Raw genomic sequence first — 18,500 nt, 5'->3', positions numbered from 1 at the left:
AAATATGTAATATGTAAAAACATGTTTAACAATATATACAACAATATGAAATATTGCAATATATTTGCATATAAAATATGTAAAGTATGAATAGTGTTTGTTCCGTTACAGCAGTGATTCTCAACTGGTGGGTCGTGACCCAAAAGTGGGTCACAGAGCTATTTTCAGTGGGTTGCAGGTCTTGCCAAAAAAATTGCATAATGACCCGATGTTCCTGAAAGCACCTCACGCCACCAATGTAGTGCGTGCCATGTTTATGGGCGACTTGGCAAAGTTTGAGCAGGAATGGAAGGACATTGAGTGTGAACTTAAAGTGCTGTCCCTCTGACACACACAGCTAGATGGCCTTTAAATTTGCTGGATAAAGAGACTATACAACATGCTCCAGTTCATACGGAGGGGATAAGGAGAAAAAAACATGAACGGGTAAAAAAAAAATTTGTGTGAGCTCACAAAACTATGTGAAGCTACAGGACACACCTCCAGTCACAGCTTGCCCCTATATAGCAAAAATCGTGTGGAAATGCAAACCAGTTGAGAACCACAGTAAAGTATTGACATTTAGTTAAAAATAAAAAAGTCACTCACCCTTGACTGTTACCAGCACAGCACTGTATGTCTGTCCTGCCATGTTAGTGGCATTACAGGTGTAGAAGCCATTGTCGCTCTGCTTGCAGTATAGAATTTTGAGGATGAAGTTCTCCGCGTGGTCTTCATATATAACATGACGGCGACCCTCACTGATGTTAGTTCCATCCTTCCTCCAAATGATGTGCGGCTTGGGGTGACCTGTTACAAAGCAGCTCAGTTTGGCGTGCTTGCCCTCGGTGACAGTGCACGTGCGGGTGAACACGCCCTTCGGCAGCTTTGCCAGGATCGACGACCTCACCTCATGTTCCAAACCATCGGGGATTTTGCCCGAGTTAAAGGAAGAGGTGGTGTCCTCCATGCGAAAGACAGAGATGTCCTTCTTCATTTCCTCTTTGCGTTTCTGGAGGTGAGATAGGAGAGAAGTGTGGTTGTCGGAGGAGAGTAGGTGGGCATCCTGTGCGTCTACCACGAGGGCAGCGGCAGCGTGGGCCCGACCCAAGGTGTTCTGGGCCCTGCAGGTATAAGTGCCGCTGTCCAGGTTGCGTACGCTCTGGATCTTCAAGGTGCTGCTATCGCTGTCTGAAACAATCTTGACACGGTTGGACTCGCCAAGGTAGCGGCCGTCCTTTTCCCAGTCAAAGTTGGCTTCAGGGTGAGCTGCAACTCTGCAGTGGAAAACAGCATCCCCGCCTAAACCTACACGTGCTGAAGTGGGCTTGACCATGAACACAGGTGCCCTGGGCGTCATCTCAGTCGGAAGGGCCACTTTGAGGGTCACAGCAGCATAGGCCTCCCCAATGCTGTTTTTGGCCCTGCACAGGTACTGGCCGCTGTCTTCCAAGACCAAGTCATAGATGGTGAGACGGTACACTTCCCCATCCTCTACTGTCTTGAAGCGGCCCCCGGATGTCAGCTTCAGCTTCTCCTTCTCCCAGGTGATAAGTGGCGTGGGGCTGCCGACAATTGTGCAGCTCAGGGTGGCATCCTTGCCCACGCACACAGAGAAGGCCTTGGGGCGTGTGAGGAACCTGGGGGCCCCGCCAAATAAATTTGGATCCATGGTTTACACCTTGAGTCAAAAAATGTATTTTTTAAAAACACAAACACTGCAGCAATACATCAATAGTACAGCAGGCTTGCCTAGATAGCATATAGATCACAAAAGTTAGCACGTCAGCACCCTTGCAGAACTTGCAGCTGTGTGTACATGCATTCATGTACATTTTATCTAAATTAGTTTAGTTGGACTGCCTTTTTTAATATTAACTATTATTGTTGTACAATACAAACAATATCCTATCAGGTGGTTTTGCAAAAAACACTTACATGGTAGGTTACTTGGAGCCTAATTTGTCCATCAGTGCAAATGTAAGCGTGAATGATTGTTTATATGACGTTTACACTATTTTGACTCTTGACCAGTCCAGGGTGTACCCCCTTTTGCCAAGTCAGCTGGGAAAGGCCACTGTGGCCCTAATGAGGAGAAGTGGCAATCCTAAACATCCAATCACTGTTAGTATGTAAATGAGCCAACAGCAGCGCGGAGTTTGTGAAAATAGAGAAAGTGACCAATTACACAACTAATAATATAACTAAAAACAAAGATAACGTTGATTGTTAAAATCTGTCCGTAGAATATATATTTTCATTTACTGTTCATTTTTTTCTCAAGGAAGTTGATGACGAGATACCGAGTATATACCATCAAAGGTCCTCCTATTTGGCGATGAAGACCAGGAAAGCCAGTGGATTACAAGCAAGATGTATGGATACCGTACACATGACCCATGCATTTCAATGAGAAAATGTCTTTAAAGTTTTGATTGGTGCTGTAGATTGAGCAGGTGCCCCTAATGTTGTGTCCAGTGAGTGCCAGTGTTTGACAGATTAATTGGTGTTATGAAAATAGACATAAATCCAGAGTGCAGGCTGACATATTTATGAGCACTTATTTTAGTCAGTGTCAGTCACTCATCATCAATACACAACCTCCGTTACAAGACTACACTACAAAACAGGAAGTGGCTTTAATACGCACAAACTAATGAGTTCCACAGCAGCACAAGGTCACAACTTAGCTGACGTGTTTGTCTTGTCGTCCCTCGCTAAGGGTGACATTCAGCAGCTTTGTCGCCTCTGTCCCTTCAACTGTGGACAACCAAAAATAACCTCAGCTGTCCCAGGCTGTCTCTATCCATTTCCATTTGTAGAAGCCAATGGAGCCTCGGCTGTCTGATAAGGCTCCACACTAACTTATACTAACTTCCTAACAGACTAATTTAATTAAAAAACACATTTAATAATGGAGTTTAGCTATTAAAGAACACATTTTTCTTTGGAACAAAAGTGACAACCTGACAGGTGTGTGCTAGCGAGGCTAGCTGAAAATTATGCTAGCTAGAAAAGCACCAATTACATTTTTAAATTTGGAATAAAACAAACATGACTATACCAAAGTCACATAATTCCAATTAGAAGCATCCAAACTAGATTTTAAAGTATGTATGTTTTAAAGTTAACATGATGTAATCACCTTAAGTCTTGTTCCAATGTGTCACTCGAGTAGCGTCATGGAAGTTTCCAAAAAGTGAAAGAATTCCAATCTTCTTTGTATTTAAATATCCTTAAATACTTGGAAATTCAGGGTGGTGTGTAGCATCCCCCAGTGTCCTATGGTGCGCGCTTGACTAAACTTATTTTTTCTTTCTTGTCCTCCTGCTTACAGCAATGATGCCAGATAACTGGCGTGCCTATTTTGGCGCAGCCTCCTTTCCAAAATAGACTCTTGTCATTTAGTGAGCAGATAGCAGCACACAGTCACTCTGTTGCACATTTGCTGCAGGCTGCACACTCCCACTTAGGACTGTAGCCATTCAAAGAGCCCAAAACAATCCTCAAGGAAGTCATGCAGGGTTGATTAAAACATATTAGCATATCGTAGCAGCGCTGGTAACGAGTGAATAATCTGATTGGATACTTTGTTAGCCAAATTTAGTGAAAGGTCAAATGAATGTGTTTGGACGTCTCCCTAAAAAAATGTAAAAATGTTAATCAAAAATTATCTATATGGCAGGAGCACACTGCTGTGTTTAAGGATCGACTAATATCGATGATAGCCAAAGATCCTCTATATGACAGGAGCACTCTGTTGTTTTAAAAAATCTACTGCAAAAACGCAAGTCAGAGATCCTTTGTCACAGTTTTTAATACAAAAGATAATTACCAAAGAACTTATGACAGAAGAATGGTGCTGTTTTTAGGGATCGACTGCAAATATTATGGGCAATGATCCTCAATATGACAACTGTGCTTTGCTGCTTTTAAAAATATACTGCAAAAATGCAAGTCAGAGATCCTTTATCACAGGTTTAAGCTTATCAAAAAACTTATGACAGAAGAATGCTGCTGTTTTTAGGGATCGACTGCAAAGATTCTGGGCAAAGATCCTCGGTATGACAAGAGTGCTTTGCTGTTTTTAAGGCTAATTGCAAAAACGCTAATCAAAGATCCTCTACAGTCTATATGAATGGAACACTTACAATTTTTGGTTGAATTTCCAATAGTACAATTGTTAACATTCTTAACCATAATGCAAGTGTAAATAGAAGCTAATCAATGTACAGCGTAGTCACCATTAACAACCTTTTTGATGATAACGTGTGTGAGGATGCTTCTTAACTGTGTAAAAGGAAGTTAACAAGTTAACAAATTGCATACTCACCCTGTTGATGTTGCATGATGACAGCTTGTGCCTGGGAGGTGAGACTTTTCACATATTTTTTGTATTATTTTTAACGATGTCACCATATTATACTGAACCCCAAAGATAGAGTTGCTTGTTGAAATAACCCTTGAGATAGTCACTGAACTAAGATAGATATCATAGATATTGTTGGTCTTTCATTCCTGCAGCGGTCAGGCTATATAATAAAGTCGGCTCTAAAAATTCTGTACAATAACTGTGCAATTAACCATGCAATAAACCTTGCAATAACCGTGCAAGAAACCTGTGATTTGGTCAACATGTATATAACTGTACATAGTGTATATAAACTCTGATTTGTATTTGTATTACACTGTTTTGCACTTTATCTGCTCTTGTGTGCTTGAAAGTCATATCTTATTGTATCTTATGTGAAGAAGTCTTGTGAGATTTGCTGAAATGTTATGTTTCCCCCAGTGAAGTTGTGTGCAACAAAAAAAAAAACAAAAAAACCCAAACATTATGTTTTTACAGAACATTTTGGGTGAATTCCAAATTGGGGAACTTTGTTGGACCATGACCACTACAGAGGAACCTATGATCGTCTGCATAGTCCAATATTTGGGGAAAAAATGTGATTTAAATTTGTTGCAATGTTATCAGGTGCATTTATCATTGTTTTGGTGACAAAATATTCACACATCAGTTTGAAACAAACTTTAACAGGCAATAAAATACAACAAGGAAAAGCCTACCAACCAAAACTAATACTTTAAAGCTGACCACATGTATATTTATACTGTAAGCCTGTATTTTTAGGCCCTGGAATCGGGCTGACCAAATTACACTGGGATATTACACTGCCAAGTCCATAAATATCATTAATGACTACAGAGGAGTGATGGGATCGGGCCACACTGATTTTCAAACTATGAATCAATTGTAGTAATGTCAACGTGGTCAATTTATTGTGTTGGCGAGAGAAATATGATGACATCATCATGATCTGCACTGAAACTCACCTGAGAAATGTAAAAATGTTGCTGTATTGTACAGAAATACTTTTGTGATAACGTCTAACTTCAGTAAATGCTCTTGCTGAGATGATAATACCTGCAGGATATTTTCACTTAAGGACAGATTTAGGCTATTGATCCCCTTTCATCCACCTCTGGATGAAAGTGCTCAATGTGCCCATAACCGCATGACTACAATTTGCCATGCCATTGTCCCTATGATGAAATAGATTGGCAATCACAAAGTATGACATTTTTGCATTGCTTTTTGCTGTGCTGTATATTAATCCTCTTTGAGCTTCCCCCTCCGCCAAAAGTGACTGACAGCAGCAGGTCGTCTGGAACCTGACATAACATATCGCCACCCCCCTTCCAGAAAGTTTAGCAGATACAAATACACCATTGCAGCTTGCTTGTACTTCACTCTGCCCAGCTACTGTGTTTTTTGTGTGCTTCTTCCAAGTCAATGGTGTAAAATGTTATCCTAATACTATCCTAACAACACTGCTACACTTTGATACATAAACACATCCTGATAGTTTTAAAATTGAGATTTTTGTGTGTTTTTCTGGGAGCGCAAAAGACCCAAAGGTATGAATGATGTCAAAATGTGACATTACACAGAATGAACAGTAGATGGTGGACATGCACCCTCTGTTGCCTAAAAGCACAGTGATGACATTGGTATAATTAGAGTTAGAAAGGATTCACATGTATTTTAAACATCAAGTATGATGAGGAGGAAACATGTACAACAAACAAAACAAAGTTAAAATAGGTAAAATAAGGTAAAAGTCAAAATCTAATGGCAATAACGTCACAATTATGACAAGAAAATTTACAAAACTTGTAATTTTGGAGGGAAGAATTGTAATATTGGATTAAAGTCAAAATATCATGACAATAACGTCATAATGTTACATGAAGAACATTTACAACGATTATTTAAGGAGAAAGTGTAAATATCGGGGGGGGGGGGGGGGGAGTGGGGGGGGAGTAAAGACAGGTTCGTGCTGGTGACACTTTTCAACCCTTGAAATATCGCAATTTACACCCTTAGAAGCAACAACTGCAATCAGGTGTTTGATAACTTGCAATGAGTCTCTCACAGCATTGTGGAGGAATTCTGGCCCACTTGACTTTGCAGAATTGTTGTAATTCAGCCAAATTTGAGGGTTTTTCCAGCATGAACCGCCTTTTTAAGGTCATGCCACAGTATCTCAATTGGATTCAGGTCAGGACCTTGTCTTGGCCACTCCCAAAGTCTTAATTTTGTTTTTCTTCACCCATTTAGATGTGGACTTGCAGGTGGTGGATGACAATAACATAAGAAATCAAATCACCAAACAGTAAAAATCCTCACAAAAAACAAGACAGGGCCAGTCTTATGTTACATTTATTTTGAGATAACTGTATAAATTCTAATAATAATTAATAATAATAACAAATGTACTATTAGAATGGTCAGAAAAGTAAAAAAAAAAATACATGCTAACAATACATCAATAGGACACAAATATGAAACAATTTAATAATATATATATTATTGATATTACATGTGGGTTTAATCTATTTTTTACTTTAATAATAACCAATGATAACAGATAAAGAGTTGTACGATAGACCATGGGTTGCCAAGTTGGAGGGAAAAGTAATTACATGATTTTAACTTGTTATTAAAAGGGCAAAAAATGACATTTAAGAACATAACCTGGCAATAATATTAGTAATTAAATGACTTCAGTGTCAAACTCACACATGCAATCGCCAAAGTATGTTTTATTTCAAATAAACATTCCATAATCCATAACACACGCACGCACACAGAAAATGATTAAACACATAAAATGAATCTCACGACACAGAAAACATGTTTTTGTGCCAAAAAGTTGCATTTGTCCACTAGTGTTTAGTATTTAGAAGTTGTAAAACCTATTGTAGTATTTCAGCATGAAAACATAGCACCTTGTCCCAGCCACTGTGTGTGTGTATGTGTGTGTGTGTGTGTGGTGGCCATGAAGTTATACATTGATAATGATAGAAATCAGTGCAAAGTCAAACTGCATAAATAATAATATGCATAATAAATGCATTTTAACAGCCATTTTGACTGTTGTATTTGACTGTTGTATACACACACAGTGACATGAGTATGGCATATTTTTTTTACCGTAAATAAATCCTATACGAGTCATTAACACTAAGGCACTGCTTCAAATAAAAGTGAACACAAGCAGTGAGGTGCAACTGTCTGTATAAAACACACAACAAGCTCCAGTGTTTCTTGAACTAGTAAGATGGTGACCACAAAGAGCATGTGAGACAACCTCACCTGATGATACAAAAGGTGATATATCTTTGTACATATACAAACATGTAGAGGTGGTAGTGGTGCTGTATATTATGTACAAGTAAAACTGTGCTTATTATACATTTATATGTATCAGTGCAAAATACTGAGATTTTAGCATTGTTAAGCATTTGTCCATCCACAGATACATAAAGAGGCCGAGATGTTTTGTTGAAGTATTAACAATGACAGTTGATTATGATTTGAAAATAGAAATAAAATAAAAGCAATATATAGTCTCTATCGTCTCTACTTCTATCAACCTGGGTATTTTATAGGTGTCTGTATTTAGTATGGGCTTGTTTTACTATTCTAACAAGATTTCACGTTATTTGTTGACATATGTGGGCACCTGCCATTGATTGCCAATCAATAATTAAGTTATTTTAAATAAATAACATTCACCTATCTATTAAATATCAGAGGGCAAGAAGAAATAAATACATATAAAGCTAATAAAATTATGCATGAGCGGCTTCTTTTTTTTTTTTTTTTACACGCTCTTGTAATGGAATTTTGTATTTGTTTCAACACATAACAAGACTGCTGTTTAGCACAACAGCGACAGATTTTACACACTTTTTTTTATAGCAAACATTTGCTAAAAATGTGAAAATCTGTTCCATGGAACACACTTGACTAAAGTTCTAAATAAAATATTCTCACTAAAGTTGATTTCCACACTTTCCGTGAAAAGTTCCCAGATATTGTACCAGAAATGTTGCACCCTAATTGCATCCCTAAAAACAAACAAACATGTACAACCAAGATATTTAAAAAAGCAAAGTATGTGTTCAAAATATTTTCCTGATAATTTCTTGGATTAGGGCTAAAAAAGCTGGATAAATGCCCCACGTAATTGTCTTTAAGGGATGTAAAAACATCTTCTTCCTATAATGGAAATCTGTATTCCTGTCCTTTTTTTAAAAAGCTTGAAAGACTATAATACTGAACCAATTCTGTGACGTAAACACAGGCAGCAGCGTCAAAATGTTCTATCGAAAGACATGCAAGTGGGCTTTTACCACATGCTCTTCTACTGTGGTAGTCTAGTGTGCCTTCTATAGTCGAGCTCTGAAGTTGTATAGCCGGGTTAGGTGTAACAATGTGCACTTTTCAAGTGTAAGATGTATTCCATCATCACAAATCGGTTTTGATAATGACAGCTGTTCAGGAAGCAGTAATGCACTGTTGCTGTAATGTGCAGTGCTTGCAAGCAGAGGTCAGCATGAGCCTTTGCAGTTTCCATCAGTGGTTTTATGAATACACAATGACAAAAACCATGTGTATAAAAATGCTTCTCTGATGTCTGCCAGATGAGGTGTGCAGACGAACATGATGATAGTGGTTACTTCATGTTTGTGAGAGACTCTCATGACACTGCATGTCGAAAGGATGCATTTAAAGGTCCGTGCTATAATTCTCCATGAAGATCCTCTAAGGCCACCATTGTTCACTGGAGAAAAGTAAAATGTAAACACTGAAAAAAAAAACAAACAAGAAAAGAGCGTTAAAGTGTTTAGCATCTCATATTATAAGATAAAAGGCCAATAAAAAGGTACATGAAAAGACTCTTAAGTTCACAATGTGTGTCAAGCTAATGTGCATATACACGCCCTTCCTTGAGGTGCAACGTTTTGTCGGCATACATGTGTTGGATGCTGCAAAATGCATTTGTGCACAATAAGTCACTCCACTAACATAGAACCAATGCACCCTGGTGTTGAGACAGATGCACAAAGTGAAACTTCTTGGCAAACGCACATGCAGATGCCAATATATCGAGGTCGGCATAATTACCGACTTTATTGTTCTTTATCGTGTGAGTAATTGATTTATCGATTATTGTGACAGGCCTAATAAGGACAATATTTCTTGGTTATACTAGAACTACTGATCTGATTTACTTCATTTATGATATACAGTATATCGTGTAAAACTAAGACAGCAACATCAAATTATATGGAATAGATTAGGTGAATAGATGGGAAAAAAAACACATGGAAATCTCATATCAAAACATAACACAAGGTAGGGTAAAATATTTCAATATCGAAGAACGCAAAATTCTTTCTCAATCAAAAATCACTCCATCAAAAATATTCCATAATCACAAATATTCTAATGCGCTGATTTTATAAATTTTCAAAAAACTAAAATAGTGCATAAAGCTAAAAATAACCTGTCACCCAAAGGTGCCATATAATAGTTTTCTGAACAACAGGAGAAATATGATCTCAGAAAAAAACTACACTTGGAAACACTTATATGCAAGAGCAAACATTAAGAAGCCATAGCATTTCAGTTTGTGGAATCAAAGTATGGAACGTATTGAGTAAGAAACTTGAACAATGAACTAGGATGAGCGAATTCAAGAAACAATAGGAGCAGTTGACATTTTCACATTCTTATTATCATTAGTATTATTTTTATTACTACAATTATTTATCACTATTTATGATTGCTATTTATTATGGCTGTGAAACATCACCATTTCATCACTATATGGTTATGCTACATTACACTTCATTATACATAATTAAAAAAAAATACATTTGGAATACAGGAAGTGAATAAAAACACTGCAATACAGGTGAAACAGATGGGGGAGGGGGTAGAATGTAATAAGCTTTGCTTTTTCCTATTCCTTTTGGACATGTGGAACTGTGAATTGAATGATGTGATGTATTCCATTGAGGCACAGAACAAATATGCACATTAGCATTCAATACCACTATCAAATCCTACCTTTATGCATTCAGTCATAGTAACAGCATTTGGGACCAAAAGTGGGACGAGTCGCCGCTTGCAAAATACAACATAAACATGCAAAAATTGTGGGATTTTAATTATTTATTACCATTTACATAAACTTTGATGAACCTATTTACAATTACCGGGGTTACTGTTGTGGTTGGTCTTATTTTTTCATTAAGTGTAACCCTTTGAACTAGGATGTGTCACACTCTTCAGGTGTCTTGAATACAGCATCAGAAACTAAACTCATCACTACCTTAATGTCAGGACTAAACACAGATAGGCTACGTTTCAGTTTTACGCTGCCAAAATCTGGAACAGTCTTCCAGAAGATGTGCGACAATCAACTTGTCAGCAATGTTCAAACCCAGGCTTAAAACACTTCGATTTAACTGTGCACATGACAATTTTAAGTATTTTATCCGCCCTCTTCAATTTTAATTCATTTTTCAATTTATTGAATGATTTTACGTTTTATAAAATTATTTTATGAAGTGATTTTAACCTTCTTTTCTGTAAAGCATAATGAAATTAAATAACAAATACAGACCATACCTTATGTCGTAAGGCACTTCATTGACTCCTCCCAGTTGCTTGTTTTGGAGTAGAACCACTGTTAATCTCCTGTTCACCTTCATCCTCCTCCTCTTCTTCATGCCACCCACCAAGTTGCACCGGGGTGGCTAAAGATGATGTAGAGGAAAGGTGGCTCGGGAAAGCTAAAGGAAAAATAAGGGTCAAGTTAATAAAACGTTAATTTCTCACTTGACTGTAAATTACATTTGTGCCACCACCTAATGGTTGTGGTCAAAATTGACAAGGTGGTGATTCCAGGAGAGGCAGATAATGCACTGCGGGAGCCGACTGTGCATTGACTGCTTGTGACTGCTGTGAGGTGAGGCGGACCTCTCGGCAGCAACCACAGAAGAACACGTGCTTTCACTACCAAACAACAGTGCTTTCATGAAGTCTCCAACTACCAGTCCCTACATTTGTTGCTAGTTGCTTTTGAGAAAATAAGTCACCAAAAAGGTTTGGATTTTTTTTTTAACTTAAAAATACAAAATATTGCGCCATTAGACATGTAACTGATGTTAAATTTACCAGTGTTGCTCTGCAGTGGCGTCATTGGCATTTCGTTTTGCTGCCAATGCCTTGAGCTTCTCTGCGGATGACAGGTCTGCTGGTGGAGCTGAAAAGAAACAGATGTGTCAAAGCAATACAGTGGCTCCATACACAATCACAATTCAGCTTCACAACCTCACAACCTCACAGATCTTTGGTCAAATAATATATGTTTTAGTTTTAGGCTTTTCCCTCAGGAAATAGACATGCCAGCAGTAAGCCAGCAACAATTTATAAAAAGTGACAATACAAATAAAAATGTATAGCATACCAGTACAAAAAAAAATCCCACAATTTTTACATATGTATATCTTTTTGTTTCCCTGGCAATGGAGCACAATTCGTAGACAAGGTAATTCATAGTGTTTTATAGATAAGAAGGGTAAAATCACTTGATAAAATTATTTCATAAAACATAAAATCTTTCTAAAATCACTACATAATATTCCCTTCTATGTGCACTCCCTCCCTTATATGCACAGCTAAATAGATCATTTTACATTATCAATCATCAGTGGCAAGTACTTCTACATTTGATTCATTTAATGAGCCTGTGAGGCATCTGGATTGAGTCGCGAGTCAACAATGGAGATTAAGGGACCAAGGGAGGGTTGTGAAAGAAATGTCTACAGGTTTTATTGCAAATGTTAAACATCAAGCTAGCAGGAGGGTTTCTAGCTGCAAGGGAATTAATTAAATTAATTAATGAAATTAATCACTACTCGTCTATATGAAAGTATGTGGCGTCGAGGTCAGGACATTACCTCGTGCATGTAGATGGCATGAAGGCTCATCTCTGCAGAGGCAAACTCTGAATGTAGGGTATTGCTCCGTAAACGACTGTCACTGGTCGACATACTGGAGAAAAACACATACAATGTTAATTAAAAGCACAGATTATTATTTTTTTTGGGGGTTCTTGTTAGGACCTGTCGAAAATGGTGCAATCACTGCGGTACATGGTGCTCTCTGGGTGCGCAGAGGAGGTTTGATGGCGCTGCAGGCGGCCACGATGGTTGCCATGTACAAGCTGGGACGTAGACAAAGAGGCTAAGACGCTGGCGGCAGCTGACGCTGCAGTGCTTGGCGGAATAAAGCGATGATCTCTGCCTTGAAGTCCTGACGCTGTTAGGACGGGGTGCGCCAGGACGCTTGCTAACAGATTATCAGGCTGACGACAAGAAAGAAAGTGAATGTACAGTATAATGCCTATACAGTGATGCTGAGAAGGGTTTCTTACCCCTGTTCCAGACTCATTCGAGTGCAGTGATGTACAGAGAGGAGCCTCAGAAAGGAGAAGCTGCGTGGACGGACCACCTTGTGCATCATGTTGCACCTTCTCCTTGAGATGACTGATAAATACAGAGCTCTCCAGAGGTGGCTGCCAGTGTGGGTTCTTAATGGTGAAGTGCATGAGAGACAACTCGGTCTTGCCGTTTTCAGCTTGTTGGTACACGGATGCCTCCGTCTGGCCCTCAGACATCCACTGTAAGATCATCAGGATTTTGAGAAATTATGTGATGTCTCTATAGCACTATATGCACTATAGCATGGCATGCTTACAGTTGGGTTTCCGTGGCGTCTGATGTCCATCTGTGCAAAAGAACAGATGTCTCCCACGCCAACCACTTCCACCGTGAAGTTCCTGAAGAAGTCAATGATCTCCAGAGCCTTGTTCCTCAGCAGGAAGATGAGAATGAAGGGGGTGACAATGGGACTCAGCAACTCCTCTAGGATGAACACCTGTTACCAACAAAGAAGAATGTGGTTTAAAATAATGACCACAATGTACCCTACAGGACAACTTCTAGCTAATTCAAACTGTAAGTGTAGATCATTTCACACTTCCTGTAACTGTGATGCTCTGTATACTGTAAATGGTACCCGATACCATGTCTGAGCCGTGAACAGAGGCGGGATAAAACCTGTGTTTTAATTGTATTCCGCAATACGAGTCAACTTAAAAACATACTATGTCCACTTTGCAGGGTTGCTGTGCTAAGGAAGCTGCAAACTGTCAAATAATTGAGAAAGAAGCTGTATTGACATCTGCTCTCCTATTCCACAAAATGTGGAATCAAATTTTGCAGTTTGAACATAGAATTATTGTCCAACTAATCTATTGACCCGATATCTCCCAGTGTGATGAGACAAGGTCTGCCCTCCTCACCGCTTTGTACTGGAACAGCTGCGCCACCTCATCACGGGTTTCGCTCTTGTTAGCGTTGCCCCTCCAGTGGTCTGGCATGTAGTGGATGTGTGCCAGCATGCATTGCAGCAGCTGCTCTGGGCACCACACCATATGCTCATCTGGGATGAAGGACCTGGTTATAGGACAAATATGAAAACACTAAGGCATCTGTTGTTGCAAATTAGGAGGATCATTTCCTTATTTTTTTTTTAAGCAAACTCGCCCTCAAATGATACACACGACTTTCTGTAGTAACCCACCTGGTGATCGTGATGACCACCCCCAGCACAGTGATAGCAGTCAGAATGTGCTGCACTGTCAGGACATCTTCATCATAGACTGTCAGTGCGATGAGCACAGCCAACACAGAGCCGGAGAAGAAGGCAATGTTTTTAGCGAGCACAGTGAGCAGTGGTGACATGAAGGAGTTCATGTATTTAGATGTGGGCTTGTAGCCTCGGCCTAAGCGTCCTTGCAGCTCATGGTTAAGCTCGTTGAAGTGGCGCAAGTATAATCTGCCGTAGAGGGACCATCGGCGTGCACCCAGACTCCCGGGCTCGCGCCGAATGATTTCAGTATAGCTGAAGAAGGCGTAGAGGACCTGCCACACCAAAATAAAAGGACACAGCAGCAGGTTGGCCACACCCATCAGCAGAATCACTCTGCTGAGCTGCTGTGCCAGTTCTAGGCGATTACTACTGCGCTTGTACTTGGGGTGCAGGTTCCACTTGTTCTGGAACAGAGAACCAGGTCCCCAGAAGAGGATGAGCTCAAAGTTGTACTTCAAACCCTGAGTAAGGAAGACCACATTGCCCAGCAGGGGGAGCTGCAGCTGCACGGGAAGCAGAGATTTGTTGATCATGGCGACCATGTAGTTCTTGAACCGCAGAATGCGGTGGTAGATGTCGAGTTCTGTGAGCTCTTTCTTGTGTATGCACATTTGCTGCTCTCGCTGCAGGCTGATGAGACGGTCCTGTACTTCCTGCCATGTGAAGTTGCATAATTCATCCTGGGACAATGAGACAGCAGTGAATCACTTTCACACATGGATGGATCTGATAAATTCTTCGAAACAACTCAACTAATGTAGCAGAAAGCTGAGTGAAATTAATTTTACATAGAAAATGGGTGAGTGTTGTGTTCGCTTTCTGACATACTGTATGTAATCTAAAGGACATTTTGACCAGTACCATTCGGATCTTCAGCGCTTTGATGTAGAACTGGCGGATCTCCCAGTAGCTTAGGACATTGCAGAAGACCTTGATGAGGCGATAGAGCCAGAAGACAGCTGCCATGATGAGCAGGAATATGATCCAGCTGTTACCTTGGATCCTGAGGTTGGATGGAGAGATAACACACAACACGCAGAATTATTAACAAGGATCACAATGAATAATTTTATAATGATGTATAGGTGGGAGGCTCCTATGAGCCCATTTTTATGAATTTAAAAATAAGTGTGGAACATCAAAAATTTAGCTAAATTTCCTGGAAAATTGCTCAGTGTAAAGTTTTAGTATAGGTATTATTAGGTAGTATTAGTATAAGTGTCTTTCACTTTTTCCTTGGCTCTTTGGCGATATCATCGACAGGGACACCAGTCATGGCAACAAGGAAATGTAATGGGGACTCCCCATTATGTGTCTGCCAGACATTTTAAAAGGGTGAGTTTCTTTACTTGATTTGAATTTTATTTAGTCTTACTATGTATTAACTACTGTCTTCTCTCCACATTGCATGACAGCTAAGAATGTTAAAGTGTTACTTGAACTTATCAAGTTATTAATGTTTTTGTGATGGTGAATGTTTGATCTTGAAACAAAATATTTCAGTTTACAGTTTCCTAAGGGAAATGTAGTCTTGGAATGACAACAATCTGGACGTAAACCAGCTAAAAATTACAATATAGTTGCTGTTATGTAGAGGAAAAATGAATTTGCCCCCAAAAAACAACCAACCAACCTCTTTATTACACATTCGGTCCTGATAGCCTGCCAAATCTATAAATACCGAGGCTTCAGTACGCTGCTACCTTTAATAAAGTAATTAGAGTGGCCACATGGACAAGAACAACAAGGTTCCAAATTGTGGAACACCATGATCCCACATACTGTAAGACTTCTAAGCAGTTGTAAGTATATTTGCTTTTACTCAGAAACACTGACAGAAGACCAAGTACTCTAGCAGTGGAAAACAAACACAGGCCGAGCAACTGTGGAAGGAAAAACATGATAACACTGGGTGGGGCTTATTCCTTGCAGCTCATGCCAGTGAAGTGTCATGTGGCTGACAGCTCACACGGGGTCCAGCCAAAGCGTTTTAGAGCCTCAGTTGACCACTTTTACCTCACTGACACAGATCATTTACTGAACACGGAACACGAAAACAAGTTCCTAGCATCATCAACGGTTTTGTGTCGCAACAAGAAGACTTACAAGGTATAATAAAAGCAACAAGCCTCACTCACAACAAAACTTGATCATTGACAACCACAATATATCCCAATGGGCACCCTATCATAAAATGAATTAACTGTGTTTTGTCATAGTAGAGTTACCTCTCAGTACACTGCTGGCTGGGCAAGAGGGCATCAGAGATAGTGACTTTGCTCTTGTCCAAGGGATTGTGTCCCGGTCCCGTATGATTGACAGCTCGATTGGCAAACAGGACGTCGTACTCCACGCAGTTGACCAGGAACGTTGTGAACGTGACAACGAACAGAAACTGACTGTAAAGAAAGAAGAAAATGCTAACACACTAAACAGAACACACAAAGAAGTAAATTGAGTATCGGTAGAGACAGATTGACAGATGTTTTCTTGTATTGGCTGGAATTTCTGGCATTTGCAGAATAACTTATTACAGTTTCCTAAAATTTGGTAGAAATTGTTTAACCTTTAAATGAGATATTAGTTTACTGTGCGGTGAGACAACATACTACATTTTCTTGGGGTTTGAAGAATAGGAGTGGGAGATACCAAGCTCATTTTAACACATCAAAACTATTGAAATGAAGACGTTATCACAAACATCTTGTAGCTTGTTGATTTGTTCTTATGCGCAACATTAAATGCAGCATGACACATGCTGAATCACTGATGCGTCATGGTGGATCAATTGGTTCATGAGGCCCTCTATTAATGTAAGCCGCGGTCACTTTTACACAAACACAAGTCACAAGGCCTTAAAAAGAGACCAACCCTCAGAGACCCGGGATGGAAAATTGATTGGAAAAAAGCCAACATCATTTTTAATTGAGCTAGTGTCAAACATTTAAGAAAGACCGAATTGTGTTGAAATGTCCTGGCTAAACCTGATTTGAACATGACAACAATTTCTAAACAAGGCACACCCTCCACATAACAGTGTTTACATTCAAAGCATGTTCTTGATTGGTAATTTCTTAGGTACAACAGAAGCAAAAGGACTGACTTTTACGGTAATATGTGCCTTGAAAGTCCATAAATATACACGTCATATTAATACTTAATAATTTATCAATATTACAGCGGTTCACTTCTTTTTACACTTACTTGACAGCTACTGGTGGAACTTTTATAAAATGTTCCCAATTTTATAAATTCAAATTTTTATACTTACACAAGCTCAAAGAACTCCGACAGCAGCATGCAGGCGAATCCATTCTTTTGATGGAAATGGTAGATGTAAAGACACAAGTTAAGGGAAATAATGTCAAAAGGAAGGTCAAAATAATTAGTGTAATGTAAAAGCATGAGTTATCACTGGGTCACAAGCAGCACAAGGTAATGCACGACTTATTCCCAGTAAGTCACACACGCTCCAATCATGTAAACAACACTCAAGATGTGTGCAACATAAACAAAGAATATCCTTGTGAAGAAGTTATCCAAGTTCTTGATGTGGTGCCATGAATCTGCAAAACATAAAAAAAACCATTTTGAAACATGTAAAACTAACATGTAACACCTTCGTCATGACAATGTTTACCTTTCAGGCCTTCGGGCACGTGTAGTAGCAAGTCCTCCTCCCCGGGTGGAGAGTCCTCCTCCAGGTCCTCAATCCTTTGGTACTCCCTGTAAGCTTCCAAGTTTGCCATTGTGCTTCACATTCTCCGCTCACTTACTACTGAGGGACCGCTTGATTTGTAGTAAATCACCATCTAAGCGAACGAAGACCCTTCAACCTTGGCTACATCATGTAAGCTAGCCACAGTGTAACTTGTGGCTAAAGCTAAATTAGCAAGCTCGCTCACTAGATTGTGACGTAATTCTTAAATGTAACCACGGAGAAATTCTGGTAAATAGCGACAGTTAAACGCGTGTGAAATTAAAATAGGTAGACTGCGGTGGGGGTGATTCAGCCATCAAGTGTGGTCACACAGGGTGACAAGGTTTGTTTTCTATCCCCACACTCGCTGCGTCAATTCGCGGTGTTCAGTTCCTTCGCGCTCCTTTCCCTTCTTTCAACTAAAACCAAATTCTGTTGCCGTACAGTCGACTTCAGCTGGTCAGTCTTCACGTCGGTGCTCCTGACAATACAATAACAGTGAACCGTGTGTTTGTGTGCTCATTGTTTTTGCCTTACACAAACAAACGTCACTACAGGTTTAGCCGTGATCACTTCCGGTACACTGTTGTAGTTTTTATGAGCTTTTCCTTTGTCATGTTGTTTTGCGGGGAAAATGCCAATTTAAATAACACAGCGCAATGTATTAACATTGTGTGTATAGCTAATTTGCTGTTAGAAAATTCAAACATGAAAAATTATAATCCCGTTTGCTATCCG

At 39.5% G+C, this 18,500-nt stretch overlaps 2 protein-coding genes across 10 annotated transcripts in view; both read right to left on the bottom strand.

Annotated features, from left to right (window-relative positions):
• Positions 1 to 3,370, bottom strand: part of obscnb (obscurin, cytoskeletal calmodulin and titin-interacting RhoGEF b) — a 51,729-nt gene extending 48,359 nt beyond the window's left edge. For all 8 annotated transcript variants that reach the window (XM_058068216.1, XM_058068221.1, XM_058068215.1 and 5 more), the window contains exons 1-2: positions 3,125 to 3,370; positions 589 to 1,660 (exon numbers count right to left, since the gene is read on the bottom strand). In XM_058068216.1, the coding sequence (XP_057924199.1) occupies positions 589 to 1,651 (1,063 nt within the window). In that variant the 5' untranslated portion in view covers positions 1,652 to 1,660; positions 3,125 to 3,370. The remainder of the gene's footprint in view (positions 1 to 588; positions 1,661 to 3,124) is intronic.
• A 3,320-nt stretch (positions 3,371 to 6,690) lies between these two features.
• Positions 6,691 to 18,329, bottom strand: atg9b (autophagy related 9B). 2 transcript variants are annotated; one of them, XM_058066518.1, is made up of 14 exons: positions 17,703 to 18,329; positions 17,585 to 17,628; positions 17,334 to 17,398; positions 16,291 to 16,461; positions 14,924 to 15,065; positions 13,994 to 14,742; positions 13,713 to 13,866; positions 13,106 to 13,285; positions 12,783 to 13,028; positions 12,472 to 12,713; positions 12,307 to 12,400; positions 11,522 to 11,609; positions 10,973 to 11,136; positions 6,691 to 9,116 (listed from the first exon to the last, which is right to left on the bottom strand). In XM_058066518.1, the coding sequence occupies exons 1-13, from the start codon at positions 17,809 to 17,811 to the stop codon at positions 10,991 to 10,993; spliced, it is 2,430 nt and encodes an 809-aa protein (XP_057922501.1). In that variant the 5' UTR covers positions 17,812 to 18,329; the 3' UTR covers positions 6,691 to 9,116; positions 10,973 to 10,990. The 2 variants fall into 2 exon arrangements, with proteins under 2 accessions (XP_057922501.1, XP_057922500.1); XM_058066517.1 differs by having other exon boundaries at positions 6,691 to 9,140; positions 17,703 to 18,328.
• Positions 18,330 to 18,500: the final 171 nt, after the last annotated feature.

Source organism: Doryrhamphus excisus, chromosome 3 (assembly GCF_030265055.1).
Source record: "Doryrhamphus excisus isolate RoL2022-K1 chromosome 3, RoL_Dexc_1.0, whole genome shotgun sequence".
In the NCBI taxonomy this organism is placed as follows: Eukaryota; Metazoa; Chordata; class Actinopteri; order Syngnathiformes; family Syngnathidae; genus Doryrhamphus; species Doryrhamphus excisus.
The sequence above is the reverse complement of the archived record's forward strand: the minus strand, read 5'-3'. Positions and strand labels throughout refer to the sequence as shown.

Bases quoted from the DNA above. Each gene is read 5' to 3' on its own strand.
- atg9b (XM_058066518.1), bottom strand. From the start codon at position 17,811: ATGGCAAACTTGGAAGCTTACAGGGAGTACCAAAGGATTGAGGACCTG. The intron at 17,629-17,702 runs GTAAACATTGTC...TATGTTTTGCAG, and splicing joins CGTGCCCGAAGGCCTGAAAG to ATTCATGGCACCACATCAAG. The intron at 11,610-12,306 runs GTAATGTCCTGA...GTTTCTTTTCAG, and splicing joins ATGCCATCTACATGCACGAG to CTCCACCAGCAGACCTGTCA.